This window comes from Chelmon rostratus, chromosome 19 (assembly GCF_017976325.1).
Source record: "Chelmon rostratus isolate fCheRos1 chromosome 19, fCheRos1.pri, whole genome shotgun sequence".
Classification (NCBI taxonomy): Eukaryota; Metazoa; Chordata; class Actinopteri; order Chaetodontiformes; family Chaetodontidae; genus Chelmon; species Chelmon rostratus.
Genome location: NC_055676.1, coordinates 16528467 through 16549524, shown reverse-complemented (window position 1 = coordinate 16549524; position 21058 = coordinate 16528467). Strand labels below are relative to the sequence as shown.

Below are 21058 nucleotides of genomic sequence, written 5' to 3'. Positions count from 1 at the left end.
TGGCGGACAGACCCAGATAGAAATACACGCTACACACATATACACACAACTCATTCACAACACATGTGGTCCTCAAGTGTCTTTCCTGTCTCCTGCAGAAGTCCTAGAATCATTCATGGCCACCCGGGAGGCCATGCAAGTCCAACAGAATGTGACGGTGTACGAATCCTTTGGCACTTCCACCCTCCCCAGCAGCATGGAGAGCCCGGTCAGCCCAGAGAGGGAGCTGGATCCCAAGCAGCAGTGGGACAAGCAGGGGGAATCTGAGGAAAGCTTGTCTTTCCCTGCCGCCTGCCATCTGGTGGTGTCCCGATGTCTCTTCCTCCTACTGGGAGTCAGGCCCGCTTGGGTGGAACCCAGCGAAAAGGAGAATAGTCAGGCTGTGAACACCGGAACAAGGTAGAGTTTGTGTTTGGCAGCGTGTGTTTGTTTTGTTTGTTGAAGTTCAGTTGTGTTTTCTGTGAGCTGTTTCTGCACTTATTGTCTGCATCATATCCCTTTGCAGGAAATCAGCAGCTGAATTCTTCATGGTGTCTGCTGATGGCCGAAAGCAGGTAAGTCTTGTACTGTAGTCCTTTTTATAAAATTATAATAATTAATTAATTATTTTGTATTTCTCTATTCTGTTGCTTTTTTTCCTTCTGCTATTGCCTGCTGCCTGTAACACCCGAATTTCCCCAGCTGGGGATTAATAAAGTCTTCTCTTCTCTTCTCTTCTCTTCTCTTCTCTTCTCTTCTCTTCTCTTCTCTTCTCTTCTCTTCTCTTCTCTTCTCTTCTCTTCTCTTAATGTACTGTCTTTGTCTTCTTTACTGTAGTCTGACCAACCCAAAAACTCCCTGGGACATTCCAAGAATAAAATGGGTAGGTGGAATATGTTTACTAAATATTTGTGTAGTTTAACAACAGCCCTGTATTAAAGCAATAGTTAATTTTTTTGCAGAGTTAGGTGAGAAGATCAGTACCACTCACATATCAGCCAACATATAGCTTAGCGTAGCATAAAGACTGGAAACAGGAAGCGATAGATACAGCTTCACTGTAGCTCAGCAAAAATGCAAAAAAATACACATATTTCCCAAAATGTCGAGCTATTATTTAAATATTGTGTGATCGTAGCTTGGATACACTAATTTTTTAAAATCTATTTTCTTATGGAATGATATTAAAGTTGTCTCTTTGAGTTGCTTTATTTCAGGAGAAACAGTCCATAGCATGCAGACAGTGCTTATAGATAAATATTTTTTAAATTAGTCTCTTGTTGGAAATTTCCTACTTGACTTTTTTGTTTTTATTTTTTTGTTTGTTAGTGAGAAAAATCACACTAACAAGTTTTTTTCATGCAGACATTAACACCGAATGATTAACACTGCAAGAGGTGTTGAAAAATATAATCAGAAAAAGAAGAGACACAACACTGGCCTGAATTGTCCTGGTCTGTCTGTTCCAGGCTTGCCTCTGTGTTCTTTGGGCATCATGAAGGATGCTTGGGATCGCCTGCGACAGTGTATCAGCCCAACCACGTCTATGTCCCACTGTGGCAACAACACTTTGCCTATTCTTAACCAGGTGTTCTGCTTCGTCTGTGGAAGCCTGACCCGCTTGTCAGCCTCCTCACCAACACTGCCAGGCGGACAGACTTGTCGTCAGGCAGATCCGAAGGCCATTACTTTTGCAATACTGCAGCAGCAACAGAGGGCTGAGGTAATAAGATTTTATTCTTTTACACAAGATTACAAAAAAAAAACAGGTACTGCTGAAGAATTAGAGCTCTGTAACACCTGCAGCTTAGAGGTGCAACGATTAATCAGTTAGTTTACAACTATTAAATTGATCTCCAAGTAGTAGTGGAAATTATTGAAAACCTTCCACAAAATTGGCAAAATCCAGTGCTTTAAATGATCTGAAACACATAGGGGTATTCTGTGAATGCATTTTAAGGGCTTAACTAACTACTAACTGTTCCCTTTGTGGTCATCAGTTGCGTCTGGAGGCCTTGTGTCAGATGTCGGCCTTCCTCTCTAAAATGGAGGAAAAGAGCAGCGGTTTCGTCTCTCCTCAGTTTCCTGTGTTGTTGCAGTCAGTGCAGCTTCAATTTCTGTCTGGATGCTTTGCTCTGGGAACACAAATCATTGGCTCTCACTCTGGAGCTAATTACGAGACGCAGCATTACATGGTACATGTAGTAATCATGCTCTCACAACGTTTGTGCACATTTTTGTGATCAATATGGACGGAAAGAATTAATGAATGAATATTAGATTTAGTCAATGTAATTCAATATTCAATTCAGGAGAAATATTGTATTCGTTTGATGTTTCTTCTGCGTTGACATGTTGTATATGTTACTCTCCAATCTCTCTTACCTTAATCCAGGCTGGTACGCATTCAGCTTCTGTGGATACTCAAAGAGAGCTACAATCTGCAGCCCACACCTTCTACCAGCAGGTGGTGCGTGTCCTCAAACAGAGGGTCCTGTTGGAAAGGGAACATCCAGGTTTGTTCATTGTTGTTTCACATGTGAGGCTTTCATTTAAGATGCCTTCTGCTGCTCCCTGTTGGTTATTTATTGCAGCAGTTTTTATTCTAGTTTGCATGTAGTTGAGGTTTTGTCTATCATTCCCAGGTTCATGCCAGCACCTTCTCCTAGCCACAATGTTTGCACTGAATTTCTGCTACCAACCAGTGGACCTGGTTCTGGTAATCAAATGTGGCATCCTGGAAATCCTTTCCATGCTGACCAGCAACAGCTGTGCACTGCTGAACCAGGGCTGGTTTACAGCCTCTGCATCTGGATCCATGCTACTAGGTGGGGCTGTTAAACTAGCCTGTGCTCGTCTGCTTCAGATATTGACTGTGGCTGCAAGGTGAGAATGAAGAGACTCTAAAAGCTGCAAAGAAGTGTACCTCCTGTACTGTTTGATGAGTTAGCAATGAAAATACACTTCAGTATTGGCATTTGCATAGCAAATTGTCCTGTGCTCTCAGCTCCTGTGAGGATTTGCTGCCTGTGGATGTATCACATGCTCTAATGGAAGTGATGTGTGAGCAGCTCCAGAATATCCTGTATACTTTCCACCAGCAGCAGACAGCAGAGAGAGGAACAGCTGAGAGAACGGATTTGGACTCCAGCAGCAAGAGCACAAATCTAGTTGGTGTGGCAAATTTACATAAACTTCACTGAATTTTTTTTCTTTACAAAGTCCTGTAAAATGCACAATGTAATTGAAGAGCACAATGAAATATGTTGTTTTGATGTGGCATCTGTAAATTACAGTGCTTCTGTATTTAAGCATAGCTTTCTTCCTGTTTTTGTTGGTTTAGGGGTGGAAAGCAGCAAAGTGGTTGAGTCTCAGCTCGCAGATTTCTTGGTGTTTCTCAGGCGTGTACTGTCATTAAGAGTGATGAAAAGACTTTCTACTTTTGTCAAATGGATTGATCCACTCATGGCCATAATTTCACACAAGTGCTCTTTAGGTAAGACAATTTTAAGATAATAATTAAGAACAGCATTGATATTGTTTACAGTGCAGAACAGCTATCTTGAGTCTGCTTTAATTCCCTGTTCACCTCCACCGTCCTCTTTTCAGGATCTCCATGCTTCCACAACCTTCGCACGAAGCTTTTGGCCTTCCATGTATTGGAAAGACTGTTACCTGCTTGTTCTGAGCCTGTTCAAATTCAACAGGTATGACATGGAAAATGTAAATGCAACATCAATCAATCAATCAAACTTTATTTATATAGCACTTTTCATCCATTTAAAATGCAACACAAAGTGCTTCACAAGATAAAAGAATACAACAACAGAGAGAATAAAAGCATAATATGACAGACAATATCCCGCTTCCAGATATACACACATGCGCTCACACACACACACACACACACACAGTGCTGAGACATGGCAGGGCACTGAGGAACCATGTGAGGAAACACCGATGGGAGCCATCCACAACATGCGAGTGAAGAAGCTCAAGATGACGTGTGCATTCAGCATCAAAATGAGGAGGACAGTGTTTGAACATTGTGAATTTGTTGATGCAGGAGTTAACCATACTTGTTTTCCTGTTCTCTGTTTTCTTTCAGATTGTTAAACAGCTATTTCAGCTCTTGTCTGTTTATATGTGGAAGGAACCACTAGCTGAGAGGAACCACGAGGAGACGTCTGAAAAACACAAAGGGGTAAGACAGCAGGATCATCTCATTAATACTATGAACCTTAAAGACTTCTCACTATACTATACCTCTTGCTATATACATGTAGTAATTCTATATAAACAGTATATAAAGTTATAGCATATCTATATAGCATAGCCTAATGTTCTGCATACACAAATGTGTTAACTCACATTGTGCTCACTGATCTGCTGCCTGCAAAACAAAATAAGGCAAAATTTGGCAAATTCTGTCAAGTAGCGTATTTGAAAAATAAATCATTCTCCTTTTTTATGCAGTATTGGTATAACAAACTATTCATAGGTAACATTTTTTCCCAGCTCTACTGCAGCCAGCTGCCTGTCAGAGCAGAAGTTATACAAAATGTTCCTATGATCATGTCATCTTAACTTGTATGTTCTTATTTTTCCATCCTGCTTTGTTGATTTGCAGAAGTAAGTTGCTAGCTTAAGCCTTGTGTTCATTACATTAAACCACATCTCAGTGTATTCACAATTTGATGAAAGGGCATCCAAATAACCAGCCTATCATAGCCCTCATCAGAAAAATGTTGGTGTTTTTTAACAGCTGAAACTAGTGAATGAATTCAGTAATTTCAGATTCAGCAAATGCCGTTTGTGGGAGAAGTGAAACTCCTGGCAGTAATAAAACTGGTAACAGCGGGACTACTTGATGGAACAGATGGGCCTGTTCTCCATGGTGAAGGGGGGTGAGAGGTGGGAGACGAAAAATAACAACAAATTTGTCAAATTACTAAGACCATGAATATAAAATATAACCCTGCAGTATAGTATGAGAACAATCATTTGGAAATGTGATTGGCTTATCACTGATTAGCCAGTTAGTTATAATGATTTACTACTCTAGAGAAGAGTATTAAATTCCACACACTGGTCCTTTAATGTCTCCTGTCTTTTACAGTTGACTGCAAAGTGCCTGCACGTTGCTATTACACATAGCAACACAATATTTATTGAGCTATTTAATGAACATGCTGGTAAACTCTGCTTTTTTTTCCACCTCATGTTTTTCAGAATCCTGGCAGCTATGATGAATGTATTCCTATTGGAGATTTTTCCTTTGACCCACACAAGATAGTCTGCTGTTCTTTGGAGAGTGGGAACATCCTCTCCCATGGCTCAGGAGGGAAAGGTTACGGCCTGGCAACCACTGCCATCACATCTGGCTGTTTCATTTGGAAAGTAAGAACTGGTATCTACATTACAGTTGCAGTTACACACACAGTTAATCCTTCCTTATTGTTTATTGCCCTGATTCTATGATTGAAATGTGCTGAGAGAACATGTTCAACAAGCTGATAAATACCGAACGTCTCTCCTCAGTTCTACATTACCAAAGAGAACAGAGGCAATGAGGGTACATGTATTGGTGTTTCACGCTGGCCAGTCAGAGATCACAACCACCATACCACCACTGACATGTGGCTGTATCGTGCCTATAGTGGCAACCTGTACCATGGAGGGGAACTGGTGCGCACACTTCCTTCGTTCACCCAGGGTGACACCGTCACCTGCATCCTGGACATGGAGGCTCACACCATATCTTTTGCTAAGAATGACAAGGTCTGACAAAATATTCACAGTCAGTTCTCAGGGCTTTTACTCTTATTGACTGATCTGCAACCTTTGCATGTTTGTGTTATTTTTTCTGCTAGGAGCCAAAGTTGGCATTTGAAGGTGTTGTGGCCTCTGAACTGTACCCTTGTGTGTTGTTCTACAGCAGTAACCCTGGAGAGAAGGTACTTGATATGCACTCATGTCTTCCATCTTTGAATGCTTTGTAGGCATTAGTGTGCTTTTAATGTTTTAGTTACCTTCAACCACAGTTAATACAAATTTTAGAACCAGAAGACCCCTGTGAATTACATTCATAGTAGGACCTGAGAAATCCACACAACCACCTCATATTAAAGATAAGGAGAACAGTCGGAACAGACAAGGAAGCATTACCAATATGTGTCTTTTGCTTGCCTTTCTTGCAAGTTTTCCAACTTTCACATTTAGGCATCTTTTTTATTATGCAACAAAACTGAGCCTCTGTACTATATTTCTCACAGGTGGCACTGCGTGACCTCCAGATGCGAGGCATGCCCAGCAATCTGCTTCCTGGGGAGCCTCTCTGCAGCCCTCGGACCACGGTGCTCCTGGAATCAACGGTGCAGCTGCTCCGTAAGCTCCATCAGTGTGAGCAGTGGGCCTCGCACATCAACCTGTACATTCATACCCACCTGGAGCTCATAGGTCCCCTGCTGAAAGACGAAGACTTGGGAAGCTTCAGTTCAGGTCAGACGCAGGTTTGACCGTGGTCACTTATAGGCACTTTTAGCATACTGTAATTAACACTTTACTGCACAGGGAAACTTTATATGTTTTCAAGTAAGGTTCAAATGTTCTGTTATTAATTGTGAAAAAAGGATCAGTAATGTCACTTTTAAGTTTCTGAATGTTTTTTGAAAGTTTGTGTTTGCAAAGGTTTCTGGTCAGATTTGAACTAAGGAGGTTGCAGCTCATGTCCTGCATATTAACACCGAAAAGCCACGGGGGCACCCCAGTATTAAAAAACTTTGTTCTCAATTTGCACCCTTGTTGTGCAGATGCACTTGTCCGAGGAGAGAACTGATACCTGCAAATACCTGCAAAATTATTCTGAGACTGCTAAGACCAAGTTAAGTCTTGCTAACCTTCCTGGCAGTTTGCACGTTGAGTCTTTGGCTTGCTCAGTTGTGCAGCCACCCTCATCATTTACCTCAATCTCTAATTCTCTGTTCTTGCTGGCTCACAGTATAAAACCTACCAAACTAATATGCAAGTGCATTATTACAATGCACAGTAATTTAAGTATTCTGAAACCCTCAAACAAGCTTCACCTTGCTAATGTACAACCTCATGAACTTGATCCTTGTCAGTCAGATTTGTGTAATACTACCCCCACCAGCTTCTCCATCATATTAGATACAGCAGCCTCCCAGAGGTACACAGTTTAATTTTCTCGTTGACCAAATTAGGTTTCACATCTTTCAATGATGTGACATTGAAATGAAGTTAGTAACAGAGTCTCTTAACAGTTCCCTGTCAATCACAATCCAGCTACAGCAAGGGATGAACAGCTGGTGTAATGAACAGATGGATGAAAAGCATATAAACCGGTGATTCATTACATCTGAGGCCTGAGCATCGGTCACTGACTGTTATAGACTGTCCAGTATTGGAAAATCAATCGAAGGCAATAAATGAAATTTATGAAATGTATTATCCTTATCAAGCCTGTTTTCTCTATGGCTGTTACCTACTACTCTTTGTTTGCTGCTTTCTGTCTCACATTTATCTCGTTGTCCTGCAGGCCTCAGTCCCACTCACTTTGAGAAGGAAGAGAATGAAAGCGACAGAGGCCTTTCTGGTGATGACACAGGGGAATTGTTGGCACATCGTCGATCTCTGTCAGATGCAAAGCTGGCTGCTCTTTGCACTGAAGTGTGGCCGGTACTGGCCCTGATCGGAGGAGTGGATAATGGTCTCCGGGCTGGAGGTCTGTGCCTGCACAAGCCCAGTGGGCGCAGGGCCATTCTGCTGGGAGTCCTGAAAGAAGGAAGCTCCCTGGCCAAGCTTCAGTGGGAGGAGGCAGACCTTTCTGTCAGGTATCACAATTATATATTCATATGCTCACTTATTTATGATTCTGTGCTTGTGTTTTTAAATGACGATTCATTAATTTCCATTAAACAATTCCTATATTTTCTTGTCTTGGTCCTTTCAGCATGTCTTTTACTCTGTATAATTCCTTATTGTTTCTTTTTCCTCCTCAGTAATTTGTCTAACATTTTAATTTATTTCCATCATTTACCCCCCTGATCTTTCTTTCTTCTTGCTTCTTCCTCTTCATTCTTAAATCCATTAATCCCTGTTGAATCCGTCCTGGTGTCACTCCATGCTGTATCTGTGGGTTCTTCCCATCCTTCCCAATAACTAAGCTCCATGAATTCTTGGTCACCCAGCGACACGCCGATCATCTCATTGGAGCCCTGTGACATGTCCTGCTGTGATCTCACCACACTCGGAGGCCTCAAACCCACGGTGTTGTTAGATCTGATTTATTTGATGGGGCTGCTGGAGGAGCAGGGATGGCTGGGGGCTCATCCAGCCCCCAAAAGGAAATACTCAGAGGAGGACATAAAAGCGAGCGAGACGCAGGGTTGTCGGGATGAAGGCATGCCTGCTGACGTCAGGTGGTTGACAGAAGATGAGAGGAAGAAGTCCAAGGAGCAGAGGTTTGAGTCAGACCCCTCACCGTCCTCAACCAAAGATTCCGCAAAGAATGCTGACCATCAGGAGTTGACCTGTCTGCCCCAAACATCCCATACCTCCAAAGCTGATGCCTTTGCCCTTGAACTGAGAGCAGTTAGAGTCTCATACCTTCTCATCGGGGCTTTGAAATCCCTGACTGTCATTTTTAGTTGTGAGAAGCTAACAGATTTGCTTCTAGTGCCTAAACATGACCCTTTCAACTCCTCTGTGAGTCCCCTGTCAAGCCCGAACCCTGACCAGACCAAGGCCAGCAGCAAACAGTGGGATGAGAGTGCTGAGCTGAGATCAGTGCTGCAGTATGTGGTGCAGAGCATGGTGAAGTGGGCAGTCAGGCCCTGTCCCATCAAACAGAGCGTGTCTCTTGCCGACCTGGAAAGGGCCCAGGTCATGATCTACAAAGGAGCCATTAGCAGGCTGCAGGAGGACAAAGAGCACAAAGGTATAGAGATTTAAGGATTGGACTGAAGTCACTTTTGGTAGTTATTTTACTACTATTATTGTGTTGCAGTACTGTGAACTTGAATTTTGTCAGACTTGAGTAACAAAGATGAGTGGACAACAATTAAGAAATAAACAAGATAGTGATATGGAAGCCTTGACATTAAAATGACTTGCTTGATATGAGGGCTGTAACTATTGATTGTGTTCATTATTGAGTAATCATTTGGTCCACAAAGCCTCAGAAAACTTAAAAAAAAGAACAGTTGACTGTCAGATTAGCCAATTAATTTTCAGTTGATCGACTAGTTGTTGAAGCTCTCAAATGAAATGACATGTTAATCATCAACAATCGGGCTGACTTGCTTATGAAAACTTGTGACCTGACTTAGATTACTCCTCAAAGACTAGACTTAAACTTTCGTCTCTACCTTGTCCTTGCAGAATCCGGCACCCACTCGTCTCAGCCCATTTCCAAGTCCTCCAGCTCTGTGTCCTTGTACAGCGCAGGTTCAGAAGGCACTGCCATCTTCGGCCAATCAAACAGAGCCTCTGCCTCATCCTCTAACACTGACCTGGCATCGTCTCTGCCAACAAACCTGCAAGCAGATGGCCTTGAAAATTTCAACCCTTTCTTTCCCATCAGCCTCCTCCAGTGAGTTAATCATGGGTTAATCATAACTGTTGGTTGAGTAGAAGCATGTTTAATGGGCACAAACATAATAACTAGAGTTATCATCTATTCTAATGTTTTGCTGATTACTACAGACCTGTATCTTTTGGCAGCAGCAGCTTTTCTGAGGTCCAGGGAATGGGTGAGTTAGGATTTATATGAAAGAAGAGAGTGGGGATTCTGCCTGCATCGTCTTTAACCCAGGCTGCAGCTCTGCCTGCTTGTCCTCCTAACCCAGCCAGCTGATAGCGTCAGTGTTATGTCTGCTTTCAAGAGGCAAACAAACAAATGACTTCAGTGCAGAAAATACAATCAAAGCCCTTCAGGGAGAAGAGTTTTGACAAGAATAGCACCAAGCTCTTTGCCAAAGACTCTCACAGTACAAAGCACGTATTGTACCACCTCTGAATGTGAGTTGATACCACAATGACAAATACCGGGCTTGAGCATAACGTTGAGATTCAAATAACTGACATATCAAGGTACATGCTTGGTTTATTGTGAGTTTTAGTGTAAAGTCAAGTTAAATAAAGCTCACCTTATCCCTTCAGATACTTTATATGTCAAATGTTTGCTCAGGTCTGAACACATGCAGTGTAGCACTGCTTGCACTGTGTTATTACTGTACATACTGTATCTTCACTCCCTCTAGGCACATGGTCTTAACTCGGTTCCCTACGCTTACCGGCCTGGTTAGCTCTCCCCCCGTGCTGCCACCTTGCTTCAGCCTGGCCAGCTCTGCTTCTTGTGATGCCTTCACAGAGCAGCAGACTAGCTTCATGGAACCAGGTCCCTGCAGCACACAGGCCAGAAGCAGCCTGGGTAAGAACAAGCGCAGAGACGGTAATGGGGGAAAAGCTGTCGGATGTCAGTCGAAAAAAATCGTAATCTTCTTATTTAAAATGAATGATAAACAACATACTGTGTTGAAGAGAATAGCTTTGCTAATCGTTGCAGTCCTGCAGGTCAGTTCAGTTTTTAACAAACTTTTTCCCCATGCTGGCTTCATACTTAAACATGCTATTAGTGTAATTTAAAAGTTAAGTAACAGTATAAGAGTAATATAGATTTATGATTACTCCGTTTGGAACTGTCTGTCTTTTGCATGGTCTTATACTGAATGTTCAGCTATTTGTCACAACTGATCTGCTGCTCAAAACAGCATGTGTTTTGCTCTGCTATTAGACAGATACGATATTTAAACTATCAAATGCATGCATGACACAGTTTGTGACCTCACTTGCTTGAGTGGCACCATTTGTTTCATCATCAGCTGTGTTGGTGTTATTTTTGAACAGTTCTGGAAAGGGCATTGCTCTGACTTTCATATTTTGGGATTCATTAGGATTAACATGTTGCTGATTGGTAGGTTTAATCAGTCATTGTGGGTACTAAAGCTAAATTGAATAGATTTACCTGAGATTTAGTGTTTTTTGTAACAAACATACAAAATGGAGCATAAATTGAGGTAAAGAATAAAAGAAATTGTGAAAATATTTATTACGGTAATTTGACAAATTTCCCTACAGTCTACACACAACAGAATTTCAGAATGGAGCTGTGGGCTTGTTTTTGTTTTCTGTTTTTTGTGTACTTTTCCTTTTCTCCTCAACCACCAGAACGGACACAAATGTTTGTCACCAGTCGGTTGCTAGAAATGGGATTCTCTATGAGACATATCTACTGGGCCATGGAGGCAGCAGGTACTGCTTTGTGGAGTGTTTCTGATTTCGCTAAATTTTTTGCGTCATGTGCTTTCTATTTCAAACATCTGTCCTTCACCGTGTGCTGCAGCCTTTTTGTAGTATTTGGAATACAGAAGAGTCTAGTTTCTGAATGAAATGCATTGTATTATAGATGGGATAGAAGACTCTTAAATTATTAGTTCAAGGATTAACATGATGCTCTTAACATGATGGAAATCACTTGAAGCCATTATGTTTGTTTTAATGCAAAAATAACAAGCATCAAATTACAATGTTCTTATATTCGACAACCCTGATTCCAAAAAGGTTGGGACTCTGTGAAAAACAGAAATAAGAAGAAACTGCAGTCACTTGCAAACAAACAGTGTTTACTGACAACGGCACAATCATGTGTTCACAAAGTGGTGAACCTCGCTCCATCCTCGCTTGTGAATGACTGAGGCTTTCGAGGATTACAATTGACAACAGAAATGCTTAGCAAATGATCACATTCTCTTTTATTTATGTTTTACACAGCATCCTAACTTTCTTGGAATCAGGTTTGTATTAATCAGGTCCTCTAAAACCTCAGAAACCTCAAAAAACAGTTTGTACCTCAGAGACTGTACCTCCTGCAACAGTGTAAGCTGATGGATAGATTTCAGATTTTACCAACTTTTCTTTGGGAAAAGGGGAAATCATGCAAGCCTCTAAACTTTTTGGCTCAAATTCCTACAACAGTGTATCTGTATTTCACGCAAATCCAATTTTTACTGAAATGTTGCACACAGAATGTATCGTCTTCTAAGTCTACGTTTTCTGCGATGGCAAAGGTGAACAAATTCTGATTCTTTGCACACGCATGGCACAGATCATGTATTTGTAATTGAAAAGCAAAAAAGAGAAAGTATATGGATGCACATTTAAACATTGCACCAATAGTGTAATGTTTTTTCAGCATCACCTCTTTTAATCACATAAACTCACATTTTCACAAATTTCACACTCTAAACCTCTGTCACATGCTCTCTATCGTCAGAGCAGATGTGCCATCCTGACCTCAGGCAGCGCACAATAGCACTATCATCTGGTGGTGATGTCCGACATGAATTAGCAATGTAGCACTCCATGATCCATCTTTTCTTTTTGAACTCTGACAGTTCAACTTCCCTGTGGTCCCTCCCAGATGTAGCAGGTGACCTGGACTCTCAAACCATTGAGGTGTTGGCCAGCTGGATGCTAGAGCACCCCCTGACTGAGGAGCAGCAGGCAGCTGAGTCATCCAGACCCGAGGGTGCTCCTGACACCCCGTCTCCAGATGGGCCCGAGACTGTACAATGTCCTGAGCGCACCACCAGTCAACCGAGTGAAAGGTCAGGGATTTGAGAAAACAAGCTGACATTTATCAGTTAGCACTGGCATTGTGTTGTTATCTCTGCTATAAATACAACAGTAGAATGACGGACTGTATGTTTTTTTATTTGTAGTCTGCTGCCAGGGCTCGACTGGATAGAGAGGGAGAACTTCTTGGACGTCCATCTCACAAGGAACAGACCTCCTCCAGCACGGCGGCGACGTTCGGGCCCGAGTCAGAGAACCTCCTTCCGAAGGGCAGGTCAGAGGCAAATCAGGCAAACCAGAAATAAAATGTGCATATTGAAGCTGTGTTAGAACATCTCACAAACGTCTACATGCTGGCTTCAAGCATTTCCCGATTGAAATGCTGCGATCAAATGAAAACCTTTTTGTTGCTGATTAAAATAAAAAAATTCACACATTTACTGTGCATTTTGCTGTGCACTTTTCATCACCTTTTCAGACTTGCCGTCACCCAACCCCCTCCCGCAGCTGTTTCAACAGCACACATCGGTCGGCGACTGGCCAGAGCAGGTGGAGTTTCATCCCTTCTCTGCTGAGGAGGAGTCGGAGTTGGGCTACATGGATGATCCGTACCATGAGGAAACGTACGAGGACCTGCTCACTCCGTCATTCTTCAGCTTGGAGAGAGACACCCTCCAGATAGTGGAGGTGACACACACACACACACACACACACACACACACACACACGCTCTGTCATCACCAAAAACCAAAAACAATAAACTGTGCTGCTTTTAGGCCTCTCATTGTTCTTCTTACTAGAAATGTGATCCATCTCATTACCCTTCTTTTAGGCCGGAGAAGAACACAGTCAGATGGTGAAGTGTGAGCTGTGCAACACCCTGACCCTGCAATTTAACAATCATATAAAGCGACGTCACCCAGGTTGCGGTCAGAGTGCTGCGCGGAAGGGTTATGATAGCTCTGGGGCCTACGTGGACGTCTGGTTCAAAGGGGAGTGTGGCTCCAACTTCCCCTTCTACCTCCTCTGCAGCTCCTGCAGGGAAAAGTATCTGGCTGCAAACCTGAGCGACCCAACTTCTAAATATGAGAGGTACAGCAGATATTACAGGAGAGGATGGATGCACGCAACACAATACACATGGCAAAGAATAATGGTGCCTCTGGACTTTTTCTTCTTGTTGTGCTTTTCTAAACACTACAAAAACTCCCTTTGCTTCAGGATTAAAGGTCTGACATCTGATTTGATTGGCCAGCTGGACAGCACTTCTGATGGTAGGAAAGGTCACGTCAGTTCAGAATGATTTAATCGTTAAAATGACTGTGCAGTTAATTTTAGGATTTGAATGGTGCTTTTGTGTGCTCAGATGATTGGGAAATGAGCCACCAAGAAGAATGTGACACAGACAAGCTGACAGGATTGGAGGACTTTGGGCTTTTGCTGAGACCACTGGGGTTGACTGAAAAGAAGCTGGTGCCAGACCCCATTGCCTTCACTGAGCCAGATCCCCTTGGAGCCCTGGTTTACAGCTCTGCTGATCCTACCAGAGCAGTTGCTCCCAAAGGTACCTAGGTTTTTTATGCCTCTGTGCTGGTGACAGCTGTGGCTGAAGGCATTGTGTTTTTGTGTTGTCCCTCTGTCCATCCCATTCACATGAATGAACACGATATCTCAGGATTGCCTTGCGGGAATTTCTTCATATTTGGCCTTGTACACAAGGATGAACTGATGACACACTGATTTCTGATTAACTGATTTCTGGCATTTATTCAACTCCATAACTCAGGATTGTGACCATGTTTCACATTTGGTGACACTAATCCTGGGTGTCCACCTTGAAACTGTGCTGCTTGTATAGCTCATCTGTGCTGCTGGGTTGAAGATGTGTGTGAAGCATCCACGTTTGACAGTTGTAGCTTCTTTGCAGCAACATCTGTATTTAAAACATTTTAGTCCACCACAAGCTCATTGGTTCTGCTGATATTCAGCGTTAGGTGATCAGTCCTCTGTGCTCCTCTGGGGAAACAGTCTCTAAGTGAAAGACAGCATGTACCAATTATGCATATGGCACTACATTGATATATAGAAGAGCTATAAGGATTTGTAAAGATGAGAATGAGTAATGTGGCTGAAAAAGTCTTCACTTCAACAAAAAGAAAAAATAGACACCTAAGCACGAGTCGACGTTGTCCCAACATGCTACCCTTTTATTTCAACATGTTTCAAGTTTTTAAGACACTTCAAAACTTTTTTTTCCCATCCACTTTTTCTGCAAATCTCCCCGACAGGACAGCGTAGCACCAAACCAACCACCCACGATGACTGCACATGTACAGACTATTGGGTTGCAGTCACTCAGAGGCTCACTGTCTACTTGTTCATGTTGCTTCTGTAACTTTATCCCTGAGGAAGGATTTAACCCACTAGTTGTAACACACACCCACATTCCCTCTGTGCTTGTTGGCAGCAGGAGAATCGAACCTTGGCCAAACTCGCTGCAGAGTGACTCATCACTCATTTACTCACTCATCCAGTGTTTTGACTTTTTTTTTCATGGCCACACCAGATGGATAACCGTGCCATGCTTCAAAACTGACTTCAGCAAGATGTAATTGAACATATAAAGGTGTAACAGATGAATTTTGTTTTTCCTCACCAGGGAATGCCCTTGTTGAGCAGAAGACCTCTCTGAGCCTTGGACAGCAGGCAGTGTCACTGAGGGACTCTCATGACAGACTTAAAGCTTTAAGAAGAGTCACCTCCACAGCCCAGATCCTGCTAGCGTACAGCATGGTGATGAGAGCTCTGTCTCAGACTGCTTCCAGGTACATTTGGCTGGAATATACCCTTGTTGGTGTCTTGTCTTTTCACCCAATAACTGTGAGACTTATCTTTCTCTCCAGTGCGTCGGTGTGCAGCCAGTCTAACGGGCTGGAGTCCTTGGGTCTGGCGGATATCCGTATCCTGGTTCGTTTAATGACTCTAGCAGCTGGGGGTAGGGCTCACACCTGTGTGGACAGACAGCCAGGTGTGAAGGGGATGGTGGCGGAGCGCAACAACTCCACCTGCCTCAGCTTTCTTTCCTCAGCCATCGGGTGTGTGGTGTCTCACAGCCCTGTGGCTTACAGACAGCTGGTGGAGATTTGTACTCAGGTCAGTTTTCTTCATTCATTCCACGATATTCTAAATACTGTACATACTAGTTACTAGGGCTGGGTAATATGATCTCAAATCTACATCACAATAACTATATCACTTTATCAGTTCCATATCACAAAGTGTCACATTTGGCTCTGATAAGAATAAATTTAAGATTTTTAATACACAATTCAAGTACACCTCCTTTTTGTGCTGGCTTGCTTTTATATATTTTGTCTTCAGTAGGCAACAATTGAAGGATTCGTTGTCGTGTTTCGTACTATATGCCGATGTAAGCAAAGGAGGTTTTTCAAAATTATAACAAGTTTCAGGATTTTCCTACATTGAACCAGGCTTTCACTCTCTCCAGCGCTGGCACAGCTCTCTGGCTATGCGAGACTAGGGACAATCTGAAGCGACAAGCAAATACATCTGCATTTGTGCAACATACAATAGGAACGCCCTCTCTCTGAAATGACCTGTGATTGGCTAAAGTCCCCCTTCACGGGGTAGATTTTCTAAAGCCTGAAAACAGACCCAAGAGGAGGTCTTAGTTTTCTCTCAGACCACTTCAATTACAATATGCTCAAAGGTTCTCATGGAATTTATGAAACCTATTTATGAAATTTATGAAAAATTAAAAAGAATGCGGCCTATCACAGCTTTAATGGACTTTCGAGTCCAAAACCAAGTATTTGGTTAAAAATCTAGTCAGATATCACTGGTTGTTGTAGCTTTTCTCAGTGTGGGCTTTGCCTTTATTTACAAGGATTATTGCATTGTGAATAAATGTAACTGCTAGCAAATGGCTAGAAATGTAAAAAATGTGAATGTCCTTTTGCTATTCCTACCTGTAGGACCTAATGGCAGCAGCTACAGGGGTGAACATTGGGGCCATCAGTGACCCACAGCAGAGAGGTTCCAGTCTAACGGCCCAGGGAGCCCAGCAACAGAAGGACTACAATGAGCAGGCACCCCCCACATTCCTGGTCACACAAAGTCTGGTGTCCTTGCTCACTGAAAAGGGCGTTCAGTGTTACAGCCCAGACAGAGCTGAACACGAGGCTAATGGTGGGAGAGAGAGTTGTGTTGTAACGTGTGCTTATTTATTAAAACCTTATGATTTTGTTACTTACAATAGCTCTCCTCTGCATATGTGTCTGTTTGGCCTAGATGCAGGAAACCAAGGGGTGTCTTCTTCATCCTTGCCTCCTTCTCCTTTACCCCACCTGAGTGCCAGAGTGGGCCCCCTGGAGCTGGCTAATGCGTTGGCGGCGTGTGTCCTGTCTGCCAGGCTGACCAGTAAGCACCGCCAGTGGGCAGCCCAGCAGCTGTTGCAGGCCTTGGCTGCCACAGGGAGGGACGGTCCTAATCGGCCCCAAACATACAGCGATCTGGCTGGCGACTTGCGCAAATGTCCTCTCAAGAGGCTGGAAGGCCATTACAACAAGGTGAGGGACTGGACACGTAATTGACCATCCATTATCCAAGTAAACTATGTGTATGTTCATTTCTACTCCAAGAATTTTAATCACAAGTCTAACCATTACTGCACACAGCACTAAGAGGCCAGAAATGACCATTAATGCTTGTAAAACATCCACCAAAGCAGGTGAGGTCTATTTCAAAACATATCACGCTTTCCTTTATATCTGTTCTGTTCAGGTGACCAGCTGTTCCTGGAACAGTGATCAGAGTTTGCTGGCGACATGCTCTCAGGACAAGGTGGTGCAGCTGTGGAGCATCAGCCAGAGCAATGTGGAGTTACAGACTACCTTCTCCTGCATTACCAGGTTTTGTTCTAAGGGTTTTAATGTGTATTATTGTTGATTGTTTAGCTATCATATCTTCTGTGCTTTAGCTTGTAAAACTGTTTTGAAACGTAAGATGAGATCTTTACACGTGATCTGGCCTTTGGCTATCAAAGAACTGGGATGACATGTAGTTGTAAACGTATCCTTCCTGTGACTTTCTCCAGTAAAACAGACCGATCGAGCAGTGAGAGGGCCAGTAGATGTCACCACATGTCTCCTGTATACTGGAGCACAGGGGGAAACTTTCTGGCTGCTCCAGAGAACAAACACATCAGCATCATGAACATCAGGGGTAAGTCTGTTGTAGTTAATAGTACAGCAGATGTGTCAGATTTCACATCATCTAATAAATGTCTCTTCCTGTTGATGGACTTTATCTGAAGGTACAATAACAATTGTAAAAAATGTTATGTCAGCAGTTGCCAGATAAATAAAAACAATATTCAATATAGTAATTATTGGAAATACCTGCTTTTGTTATGCTTTCTATCAAACTTAAATTCTTTCTTTTGTTTTCAGCACAGTGTGTATAATATTCTGAATTTTCTCTGTGGGTATTAATAAACACTTATCATATCTTATCTTATATAGTAACTTTATAAATAACTGCTCTTTAGTCCTAAAGCTGCTAAAGGGAGATTTAAGAAATGAACGGTTCGTTCAACTTTGGCAGAAGTTTAAATCAAGATGTAATTTGAAAAGCTGTTTAGGTTTCTTTGTTACCAAAGTTACCAAACTTGTCGTTGGCAAAGCACAGATTTAAGAGTTAAGATGAGCATAGAGAAACTTCTTTTCTTCAGCAGATCAAAGTGAAAGGTGTCTCCAAACATTCAGGTGGAGTAAAAAAAAAAAAAAAAGAAGCAAAACACAGTGTTGAGTAGAGGGGGACTTTGAAGAGTTGTGACATGCTTAACAGTTACAACAGATTTAAAATTTTCTGTAACTTTGCAGGATCTCACTGTCACGTGGAGGCTCAGATGTCTCGGGTCACAGCCCTCTGCTGGGCTCAGGCCTTCAGCTTGTGGGTTCTTGACCAGCCAGCGGCCGCTAAGAACAAACCTGCGGAGAGCCTGTTGGTGGGACGCCTGGATGGCTCCCTCTGCTGGCTGCAAGTCACCATGCAGGAGATCGACCTGCATGTGAAGAGCACTGAACTCACCCACTGCCACAGGAAAGAAGGTGAGGAGATGAAAGAGACGCACATTACCAGGTATAACTGCTTGCTTCAGACTCTGCAGTCACAGAGGGAGGCTTTACACGAAATCTGTGACACGCAAGGAATATTTAACATTGGATAGGACCATATTCTTAATCTTTAACCTTCTTATATTTAATGTTGCCACTGTGAATTGTTAATTTTTGTTGTTGTTTTGTTCTAATTGTCTATTAGAAGATGGCGGAATGGACATTTAACATAAACATTCTATGAAATGGGCTGATTTGCTTTCTGGCAGAGATTTAGATTAGAAGATCAATAATGCTCTCATCTCTGTATGGTAAAAATACAGCTGCATCCAGCAGGTGATTACCTTAGCTTGCATACAGTCTGGAAGCAGGAGGAGGATAGCTAGCCTGGCTCTGTAATCCAGTTAGCAGCACATCCAAAGTTTACTAATTAACACATTATAGCTTGTTTGTTTAATCTGTCGACAAACAGAAATATAAGTTGCAGTTTTACAGGGAGTTAATGGAGCACATGCTGAAACTATTTCTTGGCTGGACACAGCGATTTCCTGGAGTTTTTATAGGTTTGGACAAAGCCAGGCTAGCTGTTTCCTTCTGCTTTCAGTCTTTCTCTTTTCAATATGTTAAGATAAGCTAACTGCCTGCTTGCTGTGGATTCATATTTAGCGTGCAGGCATGAGAGTGGTATCAATCTCTTCATCCAGTACTCTGCAAGAAATCAAATACTGTTAGTGTCTTTTTTCAAAATGTCAAACTCTTTGTTTAAAAGACTTCTTCTTCTCTGATCTCTTGTAGCTGCCCAGTGTGTCGCCTGGCACAGTGAGGACAAACCTTTTGCAGTGGGTTATCCCAGTGGAAAGATCCTCTTGGCCACTACTGAGACATATGAGAATGAGCAGCCTGTGATGCTGTCTGTCTTCCAGGTTTGTTTGTAAAATGCACTCCACACTCATTTTAACTGCATGTGATGAAGAGCACAACCAAAAATTACACACTTTCCGCCCAAGTCAGTCCACAAGTCAGTCACATGAAATAGTTTTTCAATTGATTTTCTCTTTCTACAGGACAGTGTGAGCTCTCTAAAATGGGACCCCACGGGACACTTGCTCCTGTGTTTGGGGAGGTCAGAGGTAGTGAAGATTCTGGGACGCTCTGGGGCCACTTGGGTGAAGCTGCACTCCCTCATTCACACCAGCACGGTTAACATCGCTGAGTGGTGCCCACTCGCAGGCAGAGCGCCTGATCCCAGGCTCATGATGGCTGTGTGAGTTCACAGAACTGATTCTTCTTTCTCTCTCCTTTGAATATTCTCTTTTTTACCATTCGCCATAACTTTAGAACAAAAAGCTTAACAACGCTGCAGCACAAAGAAAGAGAAGGGGGATTGTTTTACATTAATTTCAAGTTCTTTATTCATTTATTTCTCTCCATGTTTCTGTAGAGGTTGTCAGAATGGCTCTGTGCATGTGTGGACACTGCCACAGGGGGGTACCGTTGTATCTTTTCCCAACACATTGAACAGCCCACCGATCCAGGATAAAAGCAGTGAGGTCAGTATGGATCTGCCGTTGGAGCTGTTTTTTTTGCAGCCCTGGTTCTACAAATATCTTGAAATTTTATTTAGATTTTGTGTTGCCTTTGATTTTAACGCATGTAATCACCCAGCTCTGTTTCTTTTTGCGGCAGGAGAGAGCAAAGTGTGTGTTTGTACTTCATGGCCACATCACAGCAGTGAAGTCGCTTTCATTTTGCTCCAGTGGACTGGCTCTGGTCTCTGGAGGGATCGGGGGACTACTCAACATCTGGTCCTTACAGGTCAGAAAACTACATTCACTGTTGCTGCCAGTTGTCAACCTGACGTCAGTACAAAGACCACACACTTAACAATCAACAGTACCAGACAATTAAAGTAGTATTGTGTATAGAAATATCATTTCATTTTCACCTTGCAGGACGGTTCAGTCTCACAGACTGTTACAGGTTTGGGTTCTGTCGTCGACACCACCTGGATACCAAATTTGGGGGTGGCTGCCTGTTTTGGGAGATCGAAGGTAATTTGGGCCACTCATAACTTCAGTTTCCATCAAACATTAAAGGAACAGTTTGACATTTCAGAAAACTTGTTTGTTTAGTTGCTGAAAGTCAGAAGATCGACACAGCTCTCAGATCTGTGCATTTATTGTGAATCTACAGCCAGGAGATGGTCATCTTAGCTTAGCACAAATACTGAAACCAGGGGGAAACAGTTAGCAACAGCTTGGCTTTTTCACACATCATGTTTTGCA

At 42.7% G+C, this 21058-nt stretch overlaps 1 protein-coding gene across 1 annotated transcript in view; it reads left to right on the top strand.

The window, feature by feature from the left end:
* The window catches only part of LOC121622903 (probable E3 ubiquitin-protein ligase HERC1), a 39912-nt gene that overhangs the window by 10377 nt on the left and 8477 nt on the right, over window positions 1-21058 (top strand). Inside the window, exons 23-61 of the mRNA XM_041959970.1 lie at window positions 99-399; window positions 506-554; window positions 817-862; window positions 1449-1702; window positions 1980-2174; window positions 2375-2495; window positions 2625-2865; window positions 2987-3153; window positions 3323-3475; window positions 3589-3686; window positions 4088-4183; window positions 5212-5379; window positions 5521-5760; window positions 5853-5936; window positions 6255-6480; window positions 7538-7832; window positions 8166-8938; window positions 9382-9592; window positions 10263-10432; window positions 10543-10575; window positions 11230-11313; window positions 12482-12668; window positions 12783-12961; window positions 13115-13323; window positions 13469-13728; window positions 13858-13910; window positions 14003-14200; window positions 15296-15461; window positions 15540-15789; window positions 16632-16845; window positions 16948-17225; window positions 17440-17567; window positions 17753-17880; window positions 18540-18767; window positions 19569-19696; window positions 19838-20037; window positions 20215-20337; window positions 20465-20588; window positions 20726-20824. Of these exons, the coding sequence (XP_041815904.1) occupies window positions 99-399; window positions 506-554; window positions 817-862; window positions 1449-1702; window positions 1980-2174; window positions 2375-2495; window positions 2625-2865; window positions 2987-3153; window positions 3323-3475; window positions 3589-3686; window positions 4088-4183; window positions 5212-5379; window positions 5521-5760; window positions 5853-5936; window positions 6255-6480; window positions 7538-7832; window positions 8166-8938; window positions 9382-9592; window positions 10263-10432; window positions 10543-10575; window positions 11230-11313; window positions 12482-12668; window positions 12783-12961; window positions 13115-13323; window positions 13469-13728; window positions 13858-13910; window positions 14003-14200; window positions 15296-15461; window positions 15540-15789; window positions 16632-16845; window positions 16948-17225; window positions 17440-17567; window positions 17753-17880; window positions 18540-18767; window positions 19569-19696; window positions 19838-20037; window positions 20215-20337; window positions 20465-20588; window positions 20726-20824 (7157 nt within the window). The remainder of the gene's footprint in view (window positions 1-98; window positions 400-505; window positions 555-816; window positions 863-1448; window positions 1703-1979; window positions 2175-2374; window positions 2496-2624; window positions 2866-2986; window positions 3154-3322; window positions 3476-3588; window positions 3687-4087; window positions 4184-5211; window positions 5380-5520; window positions 5761-5852; window positions 5937-6254; window positions 6481-7537; window positions 7833-8165; window positions 8939-9381; window positions 9593-10262; window positions 10433-10542; window positions 10576-11229; window positions 11314-12481; window positions 12669-12782; window positions 12962-13114; window positions 13324-13468; window positions 13729-13857; window positions 13911-14002; window positions 14201-15295; window positions 15462-15539; window positions 15790-16631; window positions 16846-16947; window positions 17226-17439; window positions 17568-17752; window positions 17881-18539; window positions 18768-19568; window positions 19697-19837; window positions 20038-20214; window positions 20338-20464; window positions 20589-20725; window positions 20825-21058) is intronic.